The sequence below is a fragment of the Oryctolagus cuniculus genome, chromosome 9, assembly GCF_051225735.1.
Source record: "Oryctolagus cuniculus isolate XC-2025 breed Fujian yellow rabbit chromosome 9, ASM5122573v1, whole genome shotgun sequence".
NCBI lineage: Eukaryota > Metazoa > Chordata > Mammalia > Lagomorpha > Leporidae > Oryctolagus > Oryctolagus cuniculus.
This window is the reverse complement of record NC_142875.1, coordinates 85,894,718-85,914,752: the sequence shown is the minus strand read 5'-3', so window position 1 is coordinate 85,914,752 and position 20,035 is coordinate 85,894,718. Positions and strand designations below refer to the sequence as shown.

The following is a 20,035-nucleotide window of genomic DNA, read 5'->3' as shown; positions in this document are numbered from 1 at the left end:
TAAAACAAAGCAACAAACACTTCACTTCTACATTTGAAAATTTTACTAACCCTAAGTGAAGATCTATCTGAATATAATATCACTAAGTTTAATATCTACCCAAAAAGGTTAAAGCAAAAGCAAGATTCTCATAAATTAGCACCCCTGCATTTCCTCTTTGTATTTCCTTAATTAAGTTTTGTATTATTATTTGAGAGACAGAAAGAGAGAGAAAGAGAGGCAGGCAGACAGAGCTCCCATGCATTGGTTCACTCCCCAGGTACCCACAACTGCTGGGGCTGGGCCGAGGCAAAGCTGGGAGCCAGGAACTAACTCCAGTTCTTCCACATGAGTGGCCGGGACTCAGGTATTTGAGCTATTACCACTGCCTCCATGGGTCTGTGTTAGCAGGAAGCTGAAGTCAAGTGCTGCAGCTGGGATTCAAACCCAGGCACTTGATGTGGGATGTGAACATCTTAACCAGTGTCTTACTGCTAGGCCAAACGCCTGCCCTACCCCCTTGCCTTTTAAGTGACTTTCTGTGGCAAATACTTTGCATAGGGCATTTTTTACCTACTGGTATTGAGGACAGAGGCTGGGATGAGGTATAAGCAGGAGAAACACATTTAATTTGTACAGCCATCACCTGTGTCGTGTACTTCCCAGCCCTCTGGGATCTCTAGGCACCCAGAGTCCATTCCAGAGCAATGCAGTCACTCAGTTTCTGTACAGTCTTTTTCTCCAGTTCTACCAGAATCCCCTATAAAGAAGCTTCTGAAACTTTAAAAATTTCCAAAGATCAACAGAGAGTAAAAAATCCGATCCAGCACGGACAATAAGTGGGAAAAGAGAGTGAACCATGTTTCTCTAAAAGAAAACAACTGGATTCATCCCCGCGCACTGCCACGGCAAGCGCTGACACCGCCTTTCAAGTTGCTCACTTGCAGTCTCAGCTCACAGGTCCCTGCCTCGCTATCCACTTCCACGAATTTTTGGCTTCTCGAATGCCAAGTTAGAAAACAGAAAACCACCATTAACATCGAACAGCGTTTATATCACCACCCTTGAGAATCTCCGGCCAAGGCATACCCATACTCACACTTAACTACACTTCTCAGCTGTTTCCTTGGAGCGAAAGATAGGTGGCAGGAGAGGATTTTCTCAGATTCTGGTAAACATAGGCTGGTATGGAAAAGTGTCTCACTCCACGCAGTGGAAGGAGGAAGAAGCAACACACTATTTCCTCTTTCTCAACTTCTTACAGGTCTGAACAATTTGAAAAGAAAGATCCAAGGTGCAGGAAGAGACATACACACAAGGTGCAACAAAACATCAGGAATGTCCCGCAGTTCCGCCCACAGGGCCGGGCCTGCCAACTGTGCAGGGACGTCGCAGCCTGTGGCGTGACCACCCCTGCCACCTAACCCCCTGAAGGAAAAGGCTCTCGGAACGTGGGCTCCCTCACAGACACGGCAGCTTTGTATTGTAAACACTGAACGCTTTTCCCTGAAGATCCCGATTTGATCATCAAGATCAGAAAGCCCTCGGTTTGCATCCTGTCCTGGTGACTCTGCAAGTCCCCACCTTGTCCTGGCTCTGGGGATTTCAGCGCAACAAACACATCTCACAGAGCGGGAGCACCTGTTGGCGGGTGAAGCAGGTGCTCCCCTGAGCTAACGCAGGGAGCTTTCTGAGAGCTGAGCAAGCACAGGCTCAGTCTTTGCATTCCTTCCCCTGCTCTGGGGGCAGGCTGAGGTCGGCCCTCCCGCGAATTCATGCAGCGTCCGCCTTCAGGAGCCAACACTCTGGATCCCAGCTCCAGGTCCTCAAGGCTGCTGAGCACCTGAGAGGTGCAGGGGGCGGCAAAGCCCGGACTGCAGGAACAATCTGTCAGCCGGTCCCGGCTTGTGGACCCAACCCGCCTGAGAGCCTTAGGGGTGCTGGCGTCATCCCGCCCTGCTTTGCAAGTGGGCCTGGTTTGCAGTCACTGAGAACGCAGCACGCAGATTGGAAGCCCCCATCAAATTCCGCGCTTAACGGCTTTGGGGCCCTTTTCAGACTTTAACTACGATGGAGACTGGGACGAGACCTGCCGCACACAGCGGCGGAATCTGCCAGGGCCGCTTGAAGCTGAACTCGCAGCGGCTTCTCACATTCCGTGGACGTGCCAGAGCGCTGCGGAAAGAAAGCCTGGCTCGCTCCCGCCCACGCTCCCTTTTCATGGAGGGGGTGGGGTTTGCCGCCTGACTGGGACCAGACTCTTTGACTCCACCTTTGCTGGCCACTTCCGCCATCCAAGGAAAAATTTACCTCGCGCCTATGAATGTGAGTGAAATAACATGTTAATTACAGCGCCTGGCGGTCCTATAGAGATTAGTCTCCTCCCTTCCCTCCATCAAAGTGTAGGGGGCACTTAAAACGTCCGTGGGAAAATGGAATTAAAAAGGTAAGTTTGGGGCAAGCATGTGGCACAGCAGTTCACGTGCCGATTTAGACGCCCACAGCCAGGGCCAGCGTGGTGGCACAGTGGCAGCATCCCATATCGGAACACGGGTTCGAGTCTCAGCTATTTTGCCTCCAGTTCCTTGCTAATGTACCCAGGGAAAGTGGCAGATGATGGCCCAAATACTTGGGCCCCTGCCATTCATACAGGAGACCTGGATGGAATTCTAGGCTCCAGGCTGCTTCTGTCTGGCTCAGTCCCGGCCACTGTGGCCATTTGGGGAATGATCAGTAAATGGAAGATATCTCTCTCTCTGTCTCCCCCCTCCCCACACCCTGTTACTCTGCCTGTCAAACAAATCAATCAATCTTTTTTTAAAAAAAGATGCCCACATCCCATATAGGGGCACCTGGGTTCATGTCTCGGCTCTGGCTCCAGATTCCAGCTTCCTGCTAATGCAGGTCCTGGGAGGCACTAGGTGATGGGCTCAAGCTGTTGGATTCCTGCCACCCATGTGCGAGATCTGGATTGAGTCCCTGGCTCCTGGCTTCAGCTCCAGACCCAGGCTTGGCTATTATGGGAATTTGGGGGGACAAATCAGCAGATGACAGCTCTGTCTCTATCTTTGTTCTCTGTTTCTCAAATGAATAAACATTTAAAAAGAAGAAGGAGGCAGGGTGATGTTGCAGGAGCTCCAAAGCCTAGGTTGCAAAACATCCTGCAGCTGCCACTCTTGGGCCCTTGGAATGTCCCCGCCACCAGGTAGGGAAGCACTGGGTTAGCAGTGAGTAAGGAAAGACTGTGTGGAGAGGGAGACCCAGTGCCAAGGTCCTAGTCAAAATTCCAGGGACAGTGGCCACAGCCGTGACCCACTGAGACATGAAGGACCATCACCCAGCTGATCCCAGCACAGATGCCTCCCCAGAGAATCATGAGACAGACTTAGTTTGTCCCAAGGAAGCTTTGGGACAGCTTGTTAGCTAGCAGTAGGTAGCAGGTACAAATAGCTACCATGATTCCGTTCAGCAGAAGCAGTGACTGGGCAGTAGGTAAAGGGCATGCGCTTGCTCTATCTGGAAATCCAAGTGTCCAAGTGGAGCTCACACAGTATCAGGTATGAAATACCCCGCAGGTTCCCCTTGAGAGAGTGAGCTCAGGGAAGGGAAACAGCTGGGATTCTTGGTGTTTCCCAAAGTGCACGTCCAAGATGGGAGGCCAGCCCTGTGTGCAATCAGCCATGCCTTCTCTCCACCACCAGACTGAAGCAGGGCACAGAACCTCCCTGACTGCTCCCATGGGGAGAACCCAGTCCATCAAGTGAGAGGTGCCAATCCCAAAAAAGGAAGCCTGGTTAGGCCAAGTCTCCTGCGGCTTGAGACACCATTTTTTACAAGGAATACTGGAGGGAAGCAAAGCCTGCCTGAGGCATGTGGATGCCCAGGGCCCCCTGATAAAATGGCATTGGCCAATATTCATCTGGGGAAAAGGCTGACTGTCACAGCACTTAGGGCAGAGAAGGAGGGCTACTGTTAGGGCTGCTGCCTAGACCAGCAACACAGCTCTGGCTCTGAACCTGCACACCCCAATCAGCAGAACAGATCTGCTGCCCTCAGGGGGCAACTTCATTTAGCTGCTCTGGTTACCTGGCCCTAGCACCGGATCGAAACATTCCTTCTTCCACACACTACTAGCACTTGTGCTTCCTAGCAAGAATTCCCGAAAACATGGCTTCTTCCATCTTAATATATGTCAAGTGATGATTTACTGCCTTTTACTGCTCAGCACCTGGGCAGGTGTCTCTCCCAGGTGGCCTGGTTTCCTCAAACATGCCCTAGGGCAGGGGCTTCGAAGTGTGACCTCTGGAGCAGACAGCAGCATTGCCTGGGAATGTCTTAGCAAGGCAAATTCTCTGTCCCATCTCACATCTACTGGATCAGAATCTCTGGGGTGAGGCCCCAAGAGCTGGAGTTGAGAAAGCCCATGCTGTGTGCTAGAATGGGTTGTTCTTGACTTCAGCTCCTCCTTGGAATCACCATGAGCTTGAAAAGTACTGCTGCCTGGGTACCACCAAGAGATGGTGATTAAACTGGTCTGGGGTGCAGCCAGGGCAGAGGTTTTTGTTTGTTTGTTTGTTTTTGTTTTAAATAAAAAGCCTCCTCCCCACCTTGACAATTCTAACACAGAATTCAGGTTGAGGACCATGGCCCTGGAGGGAGGCAAAAGATTTCTCAGCAATCACTTGGCTGGCTAATTACCCAACAGGGTTTTGCTATCAACAGCCTTGAATTTAAGTGCTTTTATATTTGTGTGTAACAAAAGCCAAGGCTTTTCATTTGGACAAGGTTCACTTCAGCCCTCTCTGAACAAAAGAATCTGATAATTGTGGCCGCTTTGCCTGTGCTGACCGCACGGGTGGGACTGCGGCTTGAAAGGAAATCCATTGACCCTCCACCCAAACAGGAGGACTGAAGCCCAGGCTGAGAAAACGTGCCTGGGAGCAGCACGAGAATCTGTGAAAAGACACACACCCTTGCCAAGGTCTGCACCTTAAAGTGCAAGTCAGTAAGAGGCCCCTGAAATACATCAGTGGCAGCAGGAGACAGGGACCCTCCTCTTTGACAATTGAAAATTCTAGGGCAGACCTCACCGCTGCTAGTTTTTTTTACCAGGTAACGTTTGGGAAGCAAATGCCTTGTAGAACTTTTGTTTATGGTTAAAGCCTATGTATTTAATGCCATTTTTACTATTTCCCACCAAGTCCATATTTTTTAAGACCCATGATTTGGTTAACCATAGCATGCTTCAAAACCACAACTCCTGTTTATGTAGATCATGTCCAAGCAAGTCTAAGATTTTGTAAAAAAGAGCTTTGAAGCAGGAGACAGGCGTCCCAGAAGAAGTCGGGGCACAAGACCAACATGGGAGCCGGGAGAGGCTTCTGGCTGGCCCAGGTCTGGTTCCTTAATCATGCAAGTTAAAGGTCACCCCTAGGCTGTTAGTGAAGAGGAATTGAACCCTGACTCCACAACTGACTGTGCATCCCTTGCTAAAACCAGTGCTGCTTCATTCTTCATGTGCACATAAGTCACCAGGGGATTTTCTTAAAATACAGGCTCTGATTTGCTGAGTTCCAGGGGATACGGATGCTGCTCAGCCACGGACCACCCTCTGAGAAGCATGTTTTAGAGCATGTTGTGGTCAGGGGCAGGATTGAGGCGGAGGCAGGCAGAGGAAGGCACCTGCTGGAGCCCAAGCCCCAGGATTCAGATTTTAAAAACATACTAACTGCACTTTTACTTATTATGAACTACTCTCTGGTTCCTTCTTTAGGTTTTCAAAAGTATTTTAAAATTGTACAATTGACACATAGTTGTTACACATATGTATTCAATACATGTACCCAGTGTGTAGCAATCAGATCAGGGTAACTGGCATATCTGTCACCTCAAAGCTTTATTGTTTCTTTGCATGGAAACATTCAAAACTCCTCTCCAGGAGCTATTTTGAAACTTTCAATTGACTGCAGTCAACCCTCCAGTGCTACAGAACATGGGAAGCTAGTCCCCATCCCCAGCTGCATAACTGTGCCCATTAAACACATTCTCTCCACTTCCCCTCCCCCAACCCCTCCTAGACTATTCTACACTCTACTTGCATGACATAAGTTTTTTATAAGTTCCCTTATAAGTGAGGACCTGCCATATTTGTCTTCTGATGCCTAACTTATTTAAGAACGTGCCTCATGCCCAGCAGGGTAGCCAGCAAGAAGGGCTGAAGAAAACCCAGCCTAAGGCTAGAGGAGGCCAGGCAGCCCAGCTGGGCCCCACAGCAAACAGCATTGATTCTGACGGTGGCCAGGCCTCTGCCCTTCGGGTATGCAGCCAGGCCAGCACTCAGGTTTGAGTCTATGAGAGGGCAATGGGAGCAAACCATGAAATCCAGGAGTTTCATTGACTCCAGGAGTTGTGTAAGACACCGTAGGATAAAACCAAAGCACTCAGCCCTTCTTCAAATAGAGGCCAAGATGGACCAGCAGAGACCAAAGCCTGGCTTTGGTGTCTCAGAGGCCCTGTGAAGCATCAGGCCACAACATGGAGGGTGGGAAGATTGCATAAGACAGCTCTCAGAGAGCTGAAGATCATCACTGATTTCCTACATCTTAGTCATTTGCTGAAGGGGACAAATATCTATTGAGAACAGTCATTCTGGGTCATCCATTGTAACTGAGGTTGAATAGACAGGCATGTACAATATACTGGAATAAATTAATATCAGGCCTTGAAAGATTTCTTTGAAATGGTAGTGTGACTGCACATTCATTCATTCATTCCAACAATTACAAAAAGTCTTCATGCCAGGCAACACATTAAGTAGAAAAGATTTAACACTTTAGGAGACAGCTATGATGTGGTCTCACCCAACGAGGGAGGACACAGACACATCAAATATTAACAGGCACTGTGAGAAGTACTGGAGCAGGGTACTTCAAACAGCTCCTGGAAAACAGAACAGAAAGGGAAGCTTATTTTGGTGCAAAAATAGTTAATGCTCATGAGGAATCTTGAAAAACTCAATGAAATTGTGCATTATGGAACCACCATGAATGGATTTCAAAAATGCTTTACACCAAATAAACTTATCTCTTAATTGCATTTTTGCCATGCATTTTTTGTAAGGATTTGTTATTTATTTGAAAGTCAAAGTTACAGAGAATGGAAGAGACAAAGAGAGAGGGAGAGAGGGAGAGAGGGAGAGAGGGAGAGAGGGAGAGAGGGAGAGAGGGAGAGAGAGAGAGAGAGAGAGAGCGCCTCTTCCATCTGCTGGTTCACTCCCCAAATGGCAGCAACTGCCAGGGCTGGGCCAGGCTGAAGCTAGGAGCCAGAAGCTTCTTCTGGGTCTCCCACGTGGGTGTAGGGGGCCAAGTACCTGGGCCATCTTCTGCTACTTTCCCAGGTGCATTAGCAGGAAGCTGGATCAGAAATGGAGCAGCTGGGACATGAACTGGCACCCATTATAGAATGCTGGTGGTGGCTTAACCCACTACCCCACAACACTGCTCCCCCACTCCCACCCCCAGCTACAAACTTTTGAAGTCCCTCACATAAGAAGGCAAAAGAAACCACTAGTTCTGTGTGAGGCTGTAAGGAGGAGCTGCTGGAGGTGGGGATTGTGCAGCCCAAGGAGGAGGGAACACAGAGGGCAGGAACAGATCTTGCAGGCAGCGAAGCCTAAGGAATAGTGACAAAAATGAAGGCCCCTCAGGACAGAGGTGAGACTCTCATGTGTCTAAGGCAGAGCTGTGTGGCTGGAACAAGTGCTGGAGGGAGTTGGTGAAGATGAAGTTAGCACACAATCCGCGGCTGTGTTGGCACCAGCCATGGAGAAGAAGACCCCAGGAGCTGGGCAAGGAGAAGAAATCTCCCCAGATCTCTCAGAGAGAATGCAGCCAGCATTCTGATATCCTTCTCTTAAGCCCCTTATGGGCTTTAAGAAAATAGAAGACATTTCATATTTTTTTTTTTTTTACAGGCAGAGTGGACAGAGACAGAGAGACAGAGAGAAAGGTCTTCCTTTGCTGTTGGTTCACCCTCCAATGGCCGCCGCGGCCGGTGCGTTGCGGCCGGCGCATCGTGCTGATCCGAAGCCAGGAGCCAGGTACTTATCCTGGTCTCCCATGGGGTGCAGGGCCCAAGCACTTGGGCCATCCTCCACTGCACTCCCTGGCCACAGCAGAGAGCTGGCCTGGAAGAGGGGCAACCGGGACAGAATCCGGCGCCCCGACCGGGACTAGAACCCGGTGTGCTGGCGCCACTAGGCGGAGGATTAGCCTAGTGAGCCACGGCGCCAGCCTAACATTTCATATTTTTAAAATGCCATTGTTTAGAAAGAAATATTAGCATGGCAACAATGTTATTCTACAAATATTTGAAACACTCCTCTGTTTGGGGTGGATGGAACACACAGATGAGGAAGACATGTTTTTCTGTATCCTAGGAGCATCAAGTTTTCTCCTGGGTCTGGCACTGGACCTTGAAAAAATCCACTACACTTCCCTGGGCTGCTTTTCTCATCTCTGGGCTGAGTAGATTAGATGGGAGAGACGCCATCTAAGCTCTCATGATGCGGTTGCCTGTGGGACAGCATGGAGCCTCAAGGAGCTCAAAGGCAAGGCAAGCAGCCACCAGAAGTGGCGGTCAGGCCACCAGGCTGACCAAGACTGATGGGAAATCCCCAGGAATTCTTGACATCTCCCCACATCCGCCCCAGCAGCAATGCAGGAAACCTAGTCCGCTATCTTCAGCAGCCTCAATGGAACTGCTTCCTTAATGAAACCCCCCTCAGCCCCGACGGCTAAGCCAGAGACTTTCCTTTCAAGCCTTCCCTCAGATACCCCATTCCTCCCATTTCCTTCCCCCTCAATCTGGTTCAAAATCCAGCAAATTCATCTGCAGCATGCAGTTTCCAAGGCAAGCAAGGGTCCCAGGTATCAGCAGCCATCCTAGAAAGCCCCTGGTGAGAGGCCTGGTCAATCGGCATGAGCCTGTGCGGTAGGTGAGGGCCCCTGTGAAATGGGCTGTTCTGTTAAACTATTTAAGCCACGTGCAACCAGCCAATAGTTTTATGCCTTTAATCACCCTTAGTAATATATTTTGACTTAAAAAAATGCTTGCTATGATTTTAAATCCCCTTCACTGCCTCTCGGCAATGACAAATATACTGAAAAATGGTGATATTTACTGGCTCACCAACACACCCCCTGACCACGCAGCTGAAAGAAAAACCTAGCAGCAGCTGAAAGAAAAACCTAGCATGCCTCGCTCTCCACCCAGCAGGTCGTGCATCTAACACCCAAGTGTCAAGGGAGCTTCTCTCCCTTTCGCTCCATCCCTTTAGTCACCCACATGCACATCTTGGTCTAAAGCACTGAAGAAGTGATCTACTTTGTTATTTGTTCTTGGCCTTGCAAGCTGCCCAAGCCAGAGTAAACACCAGCTATACTGCTGCACAGATGGCAGTATGAGGGTACTTCAAGACATTTGTGGAAAAGTGGCATTAAAAGATAAGTTTATTTTGGTGCAAAAAAAAATACATATACGGTTCTTTTTTCATTCTACACACCTTCCATGAACTTTTTGGAGACCATGTATGTTGCATAATCTTCCTTAAAGATGTTACCTTTTGGGGATAGGTTTAAAATTATTCTTTGCCACATATCATGTTCAACTTAGACATTCAAGGTCGATTCAGAAATGTCCCCAGCAACAGTGTGCCGCTGATGTTTTTAGAAAGAACAAAGTAAGCATTTGATGTATGTCTTAAAAGTCACAGAAAATACACACAACTTTAAATAAGGGGTTTTAGTATCCCTGTGGAACTCTTTTAGAATAAAGGTTCTTTTTTGAGCAAATAAAAGTTTATTTAAAAAAAAATCAAGAAATGCATGGGGACTTGAAATGACTGGAATCTTTAAGGAGGAGATAATGCAATTAAAATTCTGAAGGAGAGCCGGCTTCATAGCGGTACACATTCTGCTGGTGAAGAAAGCCCAAGATAATGATTACTCCTCACTGGAACACTGTCTACTAGCCCATCTTTGGCAAAATAGAGCCCAGGGATGACCGAGTTAATTGTTGGCCAGGTACATTCTAATTTCTACATTAAGAACGTACAGTGTGATCCCTGACAGCCATATAAGCCCTGTTCACCTTAAACCCCAGCATCAAGCGGTCCATCACTCGCTCTACAAACAAATATAAAGGGGGGTGGGGTGGGAGTGGAGGAAAAGGAAAGACAGACACTCTGTGCAGTCCACTTCCTGGAATCATTCATGGAATTTTAGAGTTGGAAAGGGACCTGAGAAATCAACCATCTACTCTGCCTTCTGCGATTTTGTATAAGAAAACAAAAAACCCACTTGGTGATCCTTGGAAAAGAAATCAGATAGTCTATTAAAGAATTTTCAACAGGCAAAAAATAAATAAATAAAAGTAACAAAGTACTGACAGAATAAAATAAAAACATGTGAAGAAGTAGAGTAGGTGCTCCTGCCACAGGAGCCATCAGGTGGAAAGCTATGTGGGCAAACAAAGGGTACTAAATAATTAACATTTTTAATAAGCAGTTGGGGTGGGGAGAGTGTGGTTGCATAAGCCTCAGAGAGAACAACTTATGTATAAAATCTGCTTTTATTATGAGTTATTTCATTCAATTGGGAAGTAGGTATTTTGATCTAACTCAGTATTACTAATGTGGATTTCCATCACAAAATGTACAATTTAAGTGCTTCCAATTAGTTCCAGTAAATTGTAAATGTCCGCTGCTTAGGAACTCAAGGAAAAAAAAAAAAAAGAAAGAAGGAAAGGAAGAAAGATCTGAGGCCTTAATCACGGGCATGGGGCCTGGAAAAAGAATGTGAGAGCCAGAGAAAAAGGACCGCGACCCTCCAGATCGCAATGCAGAGGACTCAAACTATTGGAATGGTGGGCATCTCTCTACCACTTGGCAGGAGGTAAATACGCATTATCCTTTCTCGTTCCTGAAACTCTTGGCTGTTTTACACACAGTGCACACAGTCTCACAGGACACTAGGAACTGATAGCTACGCAAAGGGGTAGCACCTGAAGGAGCTTGGACTTGGGCCCTGGTGGGGGAAAGTGGACTCCGGATACAACCACGGACCGGGAGAGAGGCCTCTTTCTGGACCTGATCCGTGCTTTGAACGCCTGAGGTGGTGGGAAAGCTGGGAGCTGCCGGCTTTGCTGCAGGGTGTTTGTTAACCAGCCCAGAAGGCACACACTGTGCAATCACAAACAGAACTTTCTTCACGCCCCCAGGTAAAGAAAGTGGTTCTCACCTGGCCGATGTTTGTGCCCCATTCTTCCTACAATGTCTAAAATCTTCTTAAAAGCCCCAAACAAGTACCAAGATTTCTGTTCTATTTAAGAAAGTTATAGTCTAAGAGGACCCACTTCACATTCCCGTAAAGCTTCCACTCCTCCAAGATGTTCTCAATCATGAAGCTAACTTCACGAAAAATCAGCCACGTTTTTGAAGCAAGGATATATACATCCGCGGTACTCCCAAAAGGTCGTGGAAAAAGGAATTAAAAGAGCAATTTATTTTTGGTGCACAAAGAAATGGAAATCCCTGCCATTTTCTCATAGAACACATTTTCCATAAACTTTTTGAAGATCCTGTGGTATGTGAGAATCCAATAAAATGTGTACTTTTCCCACTACAGCGTTGGCTTCACAGTAATTTACCTAGATTTACCTTTACATAGTCGAGGAATGAACCAGGTAAATTCCCTAAGCAATTGAATTTTAGCATAAGCGACTTTTCAAAAAACAAGATACACCTCTACGAAATGAAAACACAAGCTCTGATTTAATGTGCTAATTTTGGGATCTGTCCCAACCTCCGCTGAGGGCTCAGCCACTACCGCTTCTCTCTGCCTCCCGCCTGAGCAGCGTCACCGACTTGCCAGGGACCTGTCACTTAGAAACCCGCGATCACAGCAGTCTTCGCATTGAGAAAGACTGTTTGCTCCTGCCTTGCGGGTTTAACAAGCCTGGTGTCTTTTTGGTTTTTATTACGCTCAGCCTTCTTGCCTTCTTCCTGCGAAGGGCTGCAATGATTTATTTTACGTTTTTCTATTTTATGTCACTGCCTCTTTTACCTTTTCTCCACGATCCTGAAAAGGAACGCGCCGGGCGGTCTGCTCCTTAGGCGCTCAGAGTGCCGAACGCACCGGGCTGGGCTCCCTGCTTCACCGAGCGGAGACCTGGAGTGCGATCCCCCGTGTCCCCTGGGCTGTGACCCCTCGCGGCAGCTGTCTCCACGCCAACTGCCGCTAAAACCTCCGCGCCCCTGCCTGACCTTTCCGCCGCCCCTGTCCCAAAAGCCCGACTGACTTCGGTGGCGGCGCCGACAGGACATCACCGATTTCCACTCAAAATGTAAAGACCGGACTTACAACGTCAAACCCTGACGCTGTTTGGGCCCTCGCCCGCCTTCGGGGGTCAGGGTCGCTCCCCGCCGGCGACCTGCGCTGGACGGCACACCCTGCCTGCTCCGCGCAGGGGCCCCAGCTTGGTGGCTGCGCGCAGCGCGCTCAGGACCCCTGGTCGGCTCCGGGCTGGGCGCTGCGGGAGCTCCCAGAGCTCCCGGGGACGGTCCGGCTTGTTGGGACAGTTTGCCGGTCCAGAGACACCAGCGCTGGCCCGGTCCCTGGATGCGCCCGCTCTACGCAGGCACCAGCACGCTCCTGTCTGGCTCTCCTGCTTCCCTCTCGCTGTGCGAGGTCCTGGCCAGTGCCCAATATTGCCAACGCCCTGATCGCTGCCCACTCCCGGGCAGCCTTGCAGGCGTTCCGTAGCCGCTGCTGTTGGTCCCGGAGGGCCCCGCAGACCCGCGCCAGGCAGCCAAGGACAGGTTCTCGTTGCCAGGTCAGCCCGAGTGTGCGGTGCTCCCCGTGCCCACATCCTGGATGGGCTAGGTCCTGCCCCGGAGCAGGGCAGAGAATCCTGCTTTAAAGGGGCAGCCCCAGTGCCAAACTCGGGCGCGCTGCAGGCGGCGGGTCTGGGCGGTGATGCCCGCGGGCTCCGGTCAGCCACTCTCTTAGGAGCCCACTTGGAAAAAAAGGCAACGCGGTCCTGGGCGTACCCGCCGCAACTGTCTCCGGTTCCCGCCGGGCTCGCTTCTCGCGGCTGCAGCCTCGCCTGCCTTCCCCACGTATGCACCTGGCCCCGACTCGGGGGGCGAAGGGGGCTTGGTCTCTGCTCCATGGCCGTCCCAGCCCAGCGCCGCTCCGGCCCCGGCCCCCTGCCGCGCCTCACCTGTGAGAAGCAGACAGCCGAGCAGCGCGCACAGCAGGACCCCGGTGTTCCAGCAGCTGACCATGGTGAGCGCGAAGCGGCCTGCTCGCCCCCGGTGCCTGCGCTCCTCGCGGCCGACCACCCGGTCGCCAGCACTCGTCCTCCCGCGCTCCGCCGCCGCCTCAGCCCGCCGCGCGCGCTCCTGTCCTGCGCCCGGAGCGCTCCTCTCCGCGGCTCCAGCCAGGAGACAACCACTTCCTCGGCCACTCCTCGCCGCCCGGCACTCCGCTGGCCGCTGTCCCCGAGCCCCGGAGCCGCTCCGAGCTGCCGCCGCTGCTGAGGAGGAACTGAGAAGAGTGTCCGCCTGGCGCGCTCCGAGCCTCCCGCGGACCTAGATTGAGAGGAGAGGAGGGCGGGGGCGATTTATAACCTTTCCCCAGCCCACTTCCTACCCCGGCACCTCCTTCTAGTGACGTCAAGGGGTCTCCCACCCCTCATCCGCCTCCCCACCTACCCTCTTCTTCCTCCCAGGCTCGCTTCCCTGCGGCCCAGGAGAGGGGCGGGGGCCGGGGGACCGGGCGCCGGGCGCGCGAGGGGAGGCGCTGGCCTCGCGGGCCCGGGAGCTCGGCCCCGGCAGGTTCAGGGTCCTCGCTCCGTGCCCTCCTGCCCCTGCCCCCTCCCGCTCCTCGCGCTCAGGAAATCCTCGCAGGCTCCCTCCGCCCGGCTTACTCAGCTCTGGGGGCCGCCAGACACTGGGGAGGGGACAGGGCTGGAGCTCAGCCGCCCGGCTCTCGGGCCGGGAAGTCCGATCCAAGGGAAGCTGGCCGCGCCTCCGAGACCGTGTCCTTGGCACCGAGGAGCGAGGCGCAGTCCGGCTCACTCGCTCTGCCTGCTCCTCTCGCGCTGCCCCCGCCGCCCCTGACCCCGCCAGACTGTCCCGAGAAGTCTCAGAAGGTGCCAGAGACCCTCAGTACGAGTCACTGACCAGGAGCGCCCGAGAGGACCGGACGCCCGCCTGGCACCTGGGGAAAGACTGCGAACCGGCTCGGGTCCCAAGGGAGCGCGTCTGAGACTTTTTCGGCGGTACCGAAGCACCCGCCCAAGTCATTTCCTCAATCCCCTGCTTCCCAGAAGCAAAACAAGGAATAGCATCAGGATACCTTTAATTAAAAAAAAAAAAATTAAAAGGCGCGGAGGCTGAAAAACTCCCCTACAACTCCTGAGGGCCCAGTACTTCGCTTCCCAAAGACTGGGAAATGCTATCGGACTGGTGGCAGCTGGCTACGCAGGACGAGTGACTCTGCTACTCTTAGAACTAAACCAGGCGACGTGAGGTACTAGATCATTTGTCAGGACACTCATTCCACGCTCTGCCTCAGCTGGGTCTCCAGCACCCCCAAGGCTGGGGTCATCCTGGGCCCCACCGAGCGTTGCGGTCTCACCTAAGTCCCACAGGTTTGAAAAAGCAGATGGCCACGATAAAGACACTGCGTGGCTCCTGAACGGGACTGGTGAGTCTTCCTGAAGGAATGGACGACCTCCCCGCCTCAGGGAGCTTGGGCAACGCGAAATTGCCACATCTTGGGCCACACGGCAAGGAGAGCTGCCGCCCGACGGCTCCCCGCAGGAGACCCGGGTCCGGCCCTGGAAGCTAGGGCACCTGCACCTGCGCTGCCATCCTTCCATCCCCCATGGTTCCCCGGAGGTGTCATGGTTCACGTGCTGCTTCCCAGCCCTTTCTAATGCTCCTTATCCCTCTGGCTCGCGGCCCCCCCCCCCTCCTTTTTTTTTCTGCCTCCAGCCCAGGTGATTCCTCCAAACCACTGAAAGGAGTGGGGGTGGGGGGTTGAGAACAGGGTTTTCCCCAGCCCATCCCCCAGCCCGGAGACAGGCTGGGGCACATGCAGAGCCACGTTGACCCTCTGCCTCATCTCATTCCCTCACCCTCTCCCTAAGAGAAGCTGGCAGTCCTGCCCTCCTCCTGCTGCACCCACGGGGGCCAGGCTTTGTGCCAGGGCACAGCCCTAGGATGGAAAGACCCCATCTCTGCCTTCTAAGGGGCTGGGAGTGTGGGCAGGGGGCCATGGCTTGGGGCCCCCAGGACAATGCTGGAGGGGAGTGAGCTTTTCAGGAGAGACCTTGGGCTGCTCTAGGGGAAAGAGGCTCAGCATGCAACAGCCAAAGGTTTACTTTCACTGAATCCATTTCTTTTCACGTGCTCTTTTTAAATTTTTTTTAAACACACAGAGATAGCACTTGCCAAATCTGCCACCAGAGTTTAGGCTGCATCAAGTCTGTAAAGCAAGAACAGGTATTGGAGGGACAGCTGGAGCAATCTTTACCATCGGATACGCTCATTAAAAATACTAAAGCATTGCCTAATTATTTAGGGTTGAGTCATGGTTGGATCGAACTTAGATTAATGTGAATATCGTGCTGTGATTAGTGTCCTTTAGAAACTTTATTCTTTTGAGAAGCTGCAGGTTTTTGCATTAGTCAGCCATTTCTTTACTACTACTTCCTTTTGTTAGTTGTGGTAGTTTCCTACAAAGAACCTAAAGATGCTATAATTTGTCACAATTGTGATTTCATTTTAGCTTGACTGGGGAATAAAGGTGCAGTAGGCAATCTGTTTTAGCTGGAAGAGATAATGCCTTTGAGTGAGAATAGGCTTCGGCACTCTTCGAACTGAATCGCTAATGAAAGAGGTGTGTAGATCCTACTGATGAGAAAGATCAAATTCAACACGCCTGGTTGGTATAAAAAGCTATTGAAGTCCACTATCTGCTTGCTTCCTGCTCACGTACAAAAGAACATTTCATCTCTTGTTTGGTTAGCAAAACCAGACACTGTAGAGTGTTATCAGGGACAAACACTCTCTGGAGGTGTCTTTCTCGCCCCTATTGGGGAGCACACTGTTGCACATGGCAACAGCTGTCATAGTCCAGACCAGGAGACCTGTTGGAGCCTTAGTGTGAGAGACAGACAGGAGAGGACCCACGGCCTGTTTCCCTGCTATTCACTGGGGGCGCTGTCAGGAGCTCCATCCCCACATGGGTTAGGTGACTTGGTGCAAAAGAACAGATGTCTCCCAGGACTACACACTGTATGGTACAGACATGCGGCGATGGTCACCAGAACCTCACAACCCTATAAAACTCATCCACATTATGTGAATGAAACCTTCACATTCCAGACAATTCAAGCTCCTTTGTTTAAGAGGCACTCAGTACAGAATCTCTTGTGGGACGTTCTGTCGAGTTCTCCAGGCAGGCAGGCATGGGAAAATTTAATTGATAAGGTGCTGATCAGTCCATCGGCTCAAAAGCCTTGCTTATGGCAACCTACCACTGAGCCTACAAGTGCCCCCATTGTAAAAAAGCTTCAGCAATGACCTTAAAGCGATGAAAATCATTTCAAGAGCCGTTCAGTCCATTGACTGAGCCAAGTCATGGATTACTTTTATTGCATCCTCTTTGAAGGCCCAATGTTTTGATGTGAAACTTGACTGCGCTCACAAACATCTCCTATGCCCTAGGCACCTTTTCTCCAGGCTCAAAATCCACCTAATGTTGACCCCTTCCTCAAATGACGTGCTCTATAAATTGCTTTCAGCTGCCCTTCCAGTTTATCAGTGTCCTTGGAGGTGAGATACTCAGGAATGAACACGCAGCATGACTTGTTGTTTGTCTGTTGTTTGTTTCCCTCCTCGTATCCAGAGGGTTTCTTCCAGGCATGTGGGAAAGCAGAGCAGGCGAGAAGAGCCGCAAGGGGAAGGAGGCCCAGGGGAGGCCCTCAGAGAGCTGAGCCAGAGGCTATGGATGCCCTTGTTCCTCCAGCCCCCGATGCACAGGCTTGCTTGCACCTGCCGGCCTTCTCCTTTGCACGGGTTGTTGCTGCTGCTGCTGCTTATATGATCTCCTGTTGGTTGATTCAAGGTCCTGCCTGCTCTGTGAGGTCCCGTACTCCAGCTCTGCATGCCTTGCACTCTGGTCCCCAGGGGGTGTGATAGGGACATGATACTCTGTCCCTGCATCTCAGATCAAAGGAATCTTTTCTGTCGGCACCTTTACACCTTGGACTCTTACTCTTGGTTAAAACCCCTGAGACTTTCTGAATGAGAGCTGTTGTGTGGCCTTCCTGGCACACCAGAGTTTTTGAAGACTCGTGTTGCAGAGCCTCCTCTACGTTCTCATTGTGCTTCTTATTTGATGTAGTCCGTCTTTCCAGGCTGTTGAAATCTTTTCGGTTTCTGATTCTGCCATTCAGTGGTTTTTCTACACTTCCTGTTTCAAATTATCCACAAATTGAATAAGTGTGCCTTCTAGGCCATCATTAAAATCATTGACAAGGACAGAGCTGAAAGAAGAGGGAGAGGAGAGACATGATCTCACCATGTGTGTTCACCAAAAGAAGCTGTGGCACTTTCATTATGATTATTTAGGAATAATTGATGACCCTAGCAAGAGGAAATTAGACGTATAGTGTTTTATTCCAGGCATTCTAGGAAAAAAAGAAAAAGGAAGTCCAAACTGAGATCATTAGAGAAAGATGGAGCAGAAAAAAAGGCAAAAGACAGAGAAGTGAAATCTGTATAATGGGCATTCAATCATTATAATTAACTGTCTTCCATATGTTGATTTTATCGTGCCGCTTAACTGGCAGCTATTGACTTTATTTCTTATTCTTTTTTCATAGTCTTTTAGTTACAAAATATCTTAGACAGATGAAAAGATAGGAGTGAGCTGGAAATGACTCACAATTCCATCATCTGAACAGAGCCACTGTAGTCACGTTGCTGTGTTCCATTCTAGAAAGACAGAGGGCCCTTTTGCGTCGTGTCTCCGTCCAGCCTTCACAAACGTCACATCTGATAGTTGCAAAACATTGCCCAGTGCTAGATGGTCTAGTTTCTACTTTGTAAATTAGCCCCTCACCTATTTCAATTTGACACTGGGATGTTTGTCAGGTGTGCGAGCGCGCACGCACACACACGCACACTCACTGATATTCTTGCTTCACGTGAAACTTCCACAGCTTAGTTTAACAGGGACATGGCTGAGCAAGCAGAAGAAAACAACTTAGGATCCGGGAAACATATGCTTACGTTCGGTGAATATTTCTGAGCACCTACTCCAGGCACGATACATACTGTGCTAGTCTGGTTGAAAAACAGAAGTATCTGGGCAGGCGTAAGGCCTAGTGCCTGCATCCCATATTGTGGGGTCGAGGTTTAAGTCCTGATTCTACTGATTGAGTCCAGTTCCATGCTGATATGCACCCTGGGGAGCAGCAGCTTTTGGCTCAAGTAATTGAGTTTCTGCCACCCACATGGGAGACCTGAATTGAGTTTCTGGCTCCTACAGCTTTGGCCTAGCCCAGCCTGGGCCATGGTGAGCATTGGGAGAGTGAACTAACCAATGAGAGCTCTCCGTCTCTCACCTTTGTCAGGGGCCAAACTGGCCAAACCAGCATCTTAAGAAAGACTGCTATTGGGGAGAAAGAATCAACTATAATAAGTGGCAGTAGGGGTTTTTCTGCTGAAAAACATAATTGCCCAGAAAATCAAGCTCTAGGTAACCTGAGACTGTGTCTTCCAAGTGTTACCTGAAAGGCACAACATCATAAGCTGCATTTCACTAATGTTTCAACTGTGAAATCACAACATTTCTATCATTCCTATGATAAGAGTTGCCTCAGCATTTATACAAACTATGGGAATCATTATTTCTGTATTTTTGGCATAACTCTTATTTACCCAATAAAAGGAAAAAAAGTTAATCTCCAGGTTCAACAAATTCTGTTTTTATACATGAAATACATCAATGGGTGAAGCACGGTGTCAAATATTAGCGCCATTTTCTTGCCAACATATAAAGCACAAATACTAACTTATTACCTAAGTAAAATTCCCTTTCACCACATAGTAAGTACAGATGAAGTGATAAAATATTTCCCCTAGAATTATTCAAGAGAATTAGAGATGAAACAAGACAGGCCACTTGCTGGTAATGTTGAAGCTTGGGGCTGGTATTGTGGCACAGTGGGTAAGGCCACCGCTTGCAATGCCGGCATCCCAAACGCTTGCCAGTTCAAGTCCTGGCTGCTCCAATTCCCTGCCAATACTCCTGGGAAAGCAGTGGAAGATGGCCCAAGTCTCTAGAACCCTGTGACTCACTTTGAAGCCCTAGAAGAAGCTTATGGCCCCTGGCTTTAGCCTGGCCCAGCCCAAATGTTGTGGCCATTTGGGGAGTAAACCAGTGGATGGAAGATCTCTCTCTCTCTCTCTCTCTCTCTCTCTTTCTGTAACTCTACCTTTAAAATAAATAAATTTTAAAAAAAACTTTTTTTTTTTTTTTTACAGGCAGAGTGGACAGTGAGAGAGACAGAGAGAAAGGTCTTCCTTTGCCGTTGGTTCACCCTCCAATGGCTGCTGCGGCCAGTGCATCGCGCTGATCCGAAGCTAGGAGCCAGGTGCTTCTTCTGGTCTCCCATGGGGTGCAGGGCCCAAGCACTTGGGCCATCCTCCACTGCACTCCCTGGCCACAGCAGAGAGCTGGCCTGGAAGAGGGGCAAGCGGGACAGAATCCGGCGCCCCGACTGGGACTAGAACCCGGTGTGCCGGCTAGGCGGAGGATTAGCCTACTAAGCCACGGCGCCAGCCTAACATTTCATATTTTTAAAATGCCATTGTTTAGAAAGAACAAGGTGGAGGATTAGCCTATTGAGCCACGGCGCCGGCTAATAAAATCTTTTTTTAAAAAAGTTGAAGCAGGCTGTGGGTATATAATTTATA

The 20,035-nt window shown here is 50.2% G+C and overlaps 1 protein-coding gene across 2 annotated transcripts in view; it reads right to left on the bottom strand.

The window, feature by feature from the left end:
- FLT1 (fms related receptor tyrosine kinase 1) overlaps positions 1 to 14,267 on the bottom strand; it is a 198,505-nt gene extending 184,238 nt beyond the window's left edge. The window contains exons 1-2 of one of the 2 annotated variants that reach the window (XM_089304276.1): positions 13,969 to 14,267; positions 13,261 to 13,630 (exon numbers count right to left, since the gene is read on the bottom strand). In XM_089304276.1, the coding sequence (XP_089160402.1) occupies positions 13,261 to 13,324 (64 nt within the window). In that variant the 5' untranslated portion in view covers positions 13,325 to 13,630; positions 13,969 to 14,267. Of the gene's footprint in view, positions 1 to 13,260; positions 13,631 to 13,753; positions 13,886 to 13,968 lie in introns of those variants that run through there. The other variant, XM_089304275.1, reaches the window with a different exon arrangement.
- Positions 14,268 to 20,035: the final 5,768 nt, after the last annotated feature.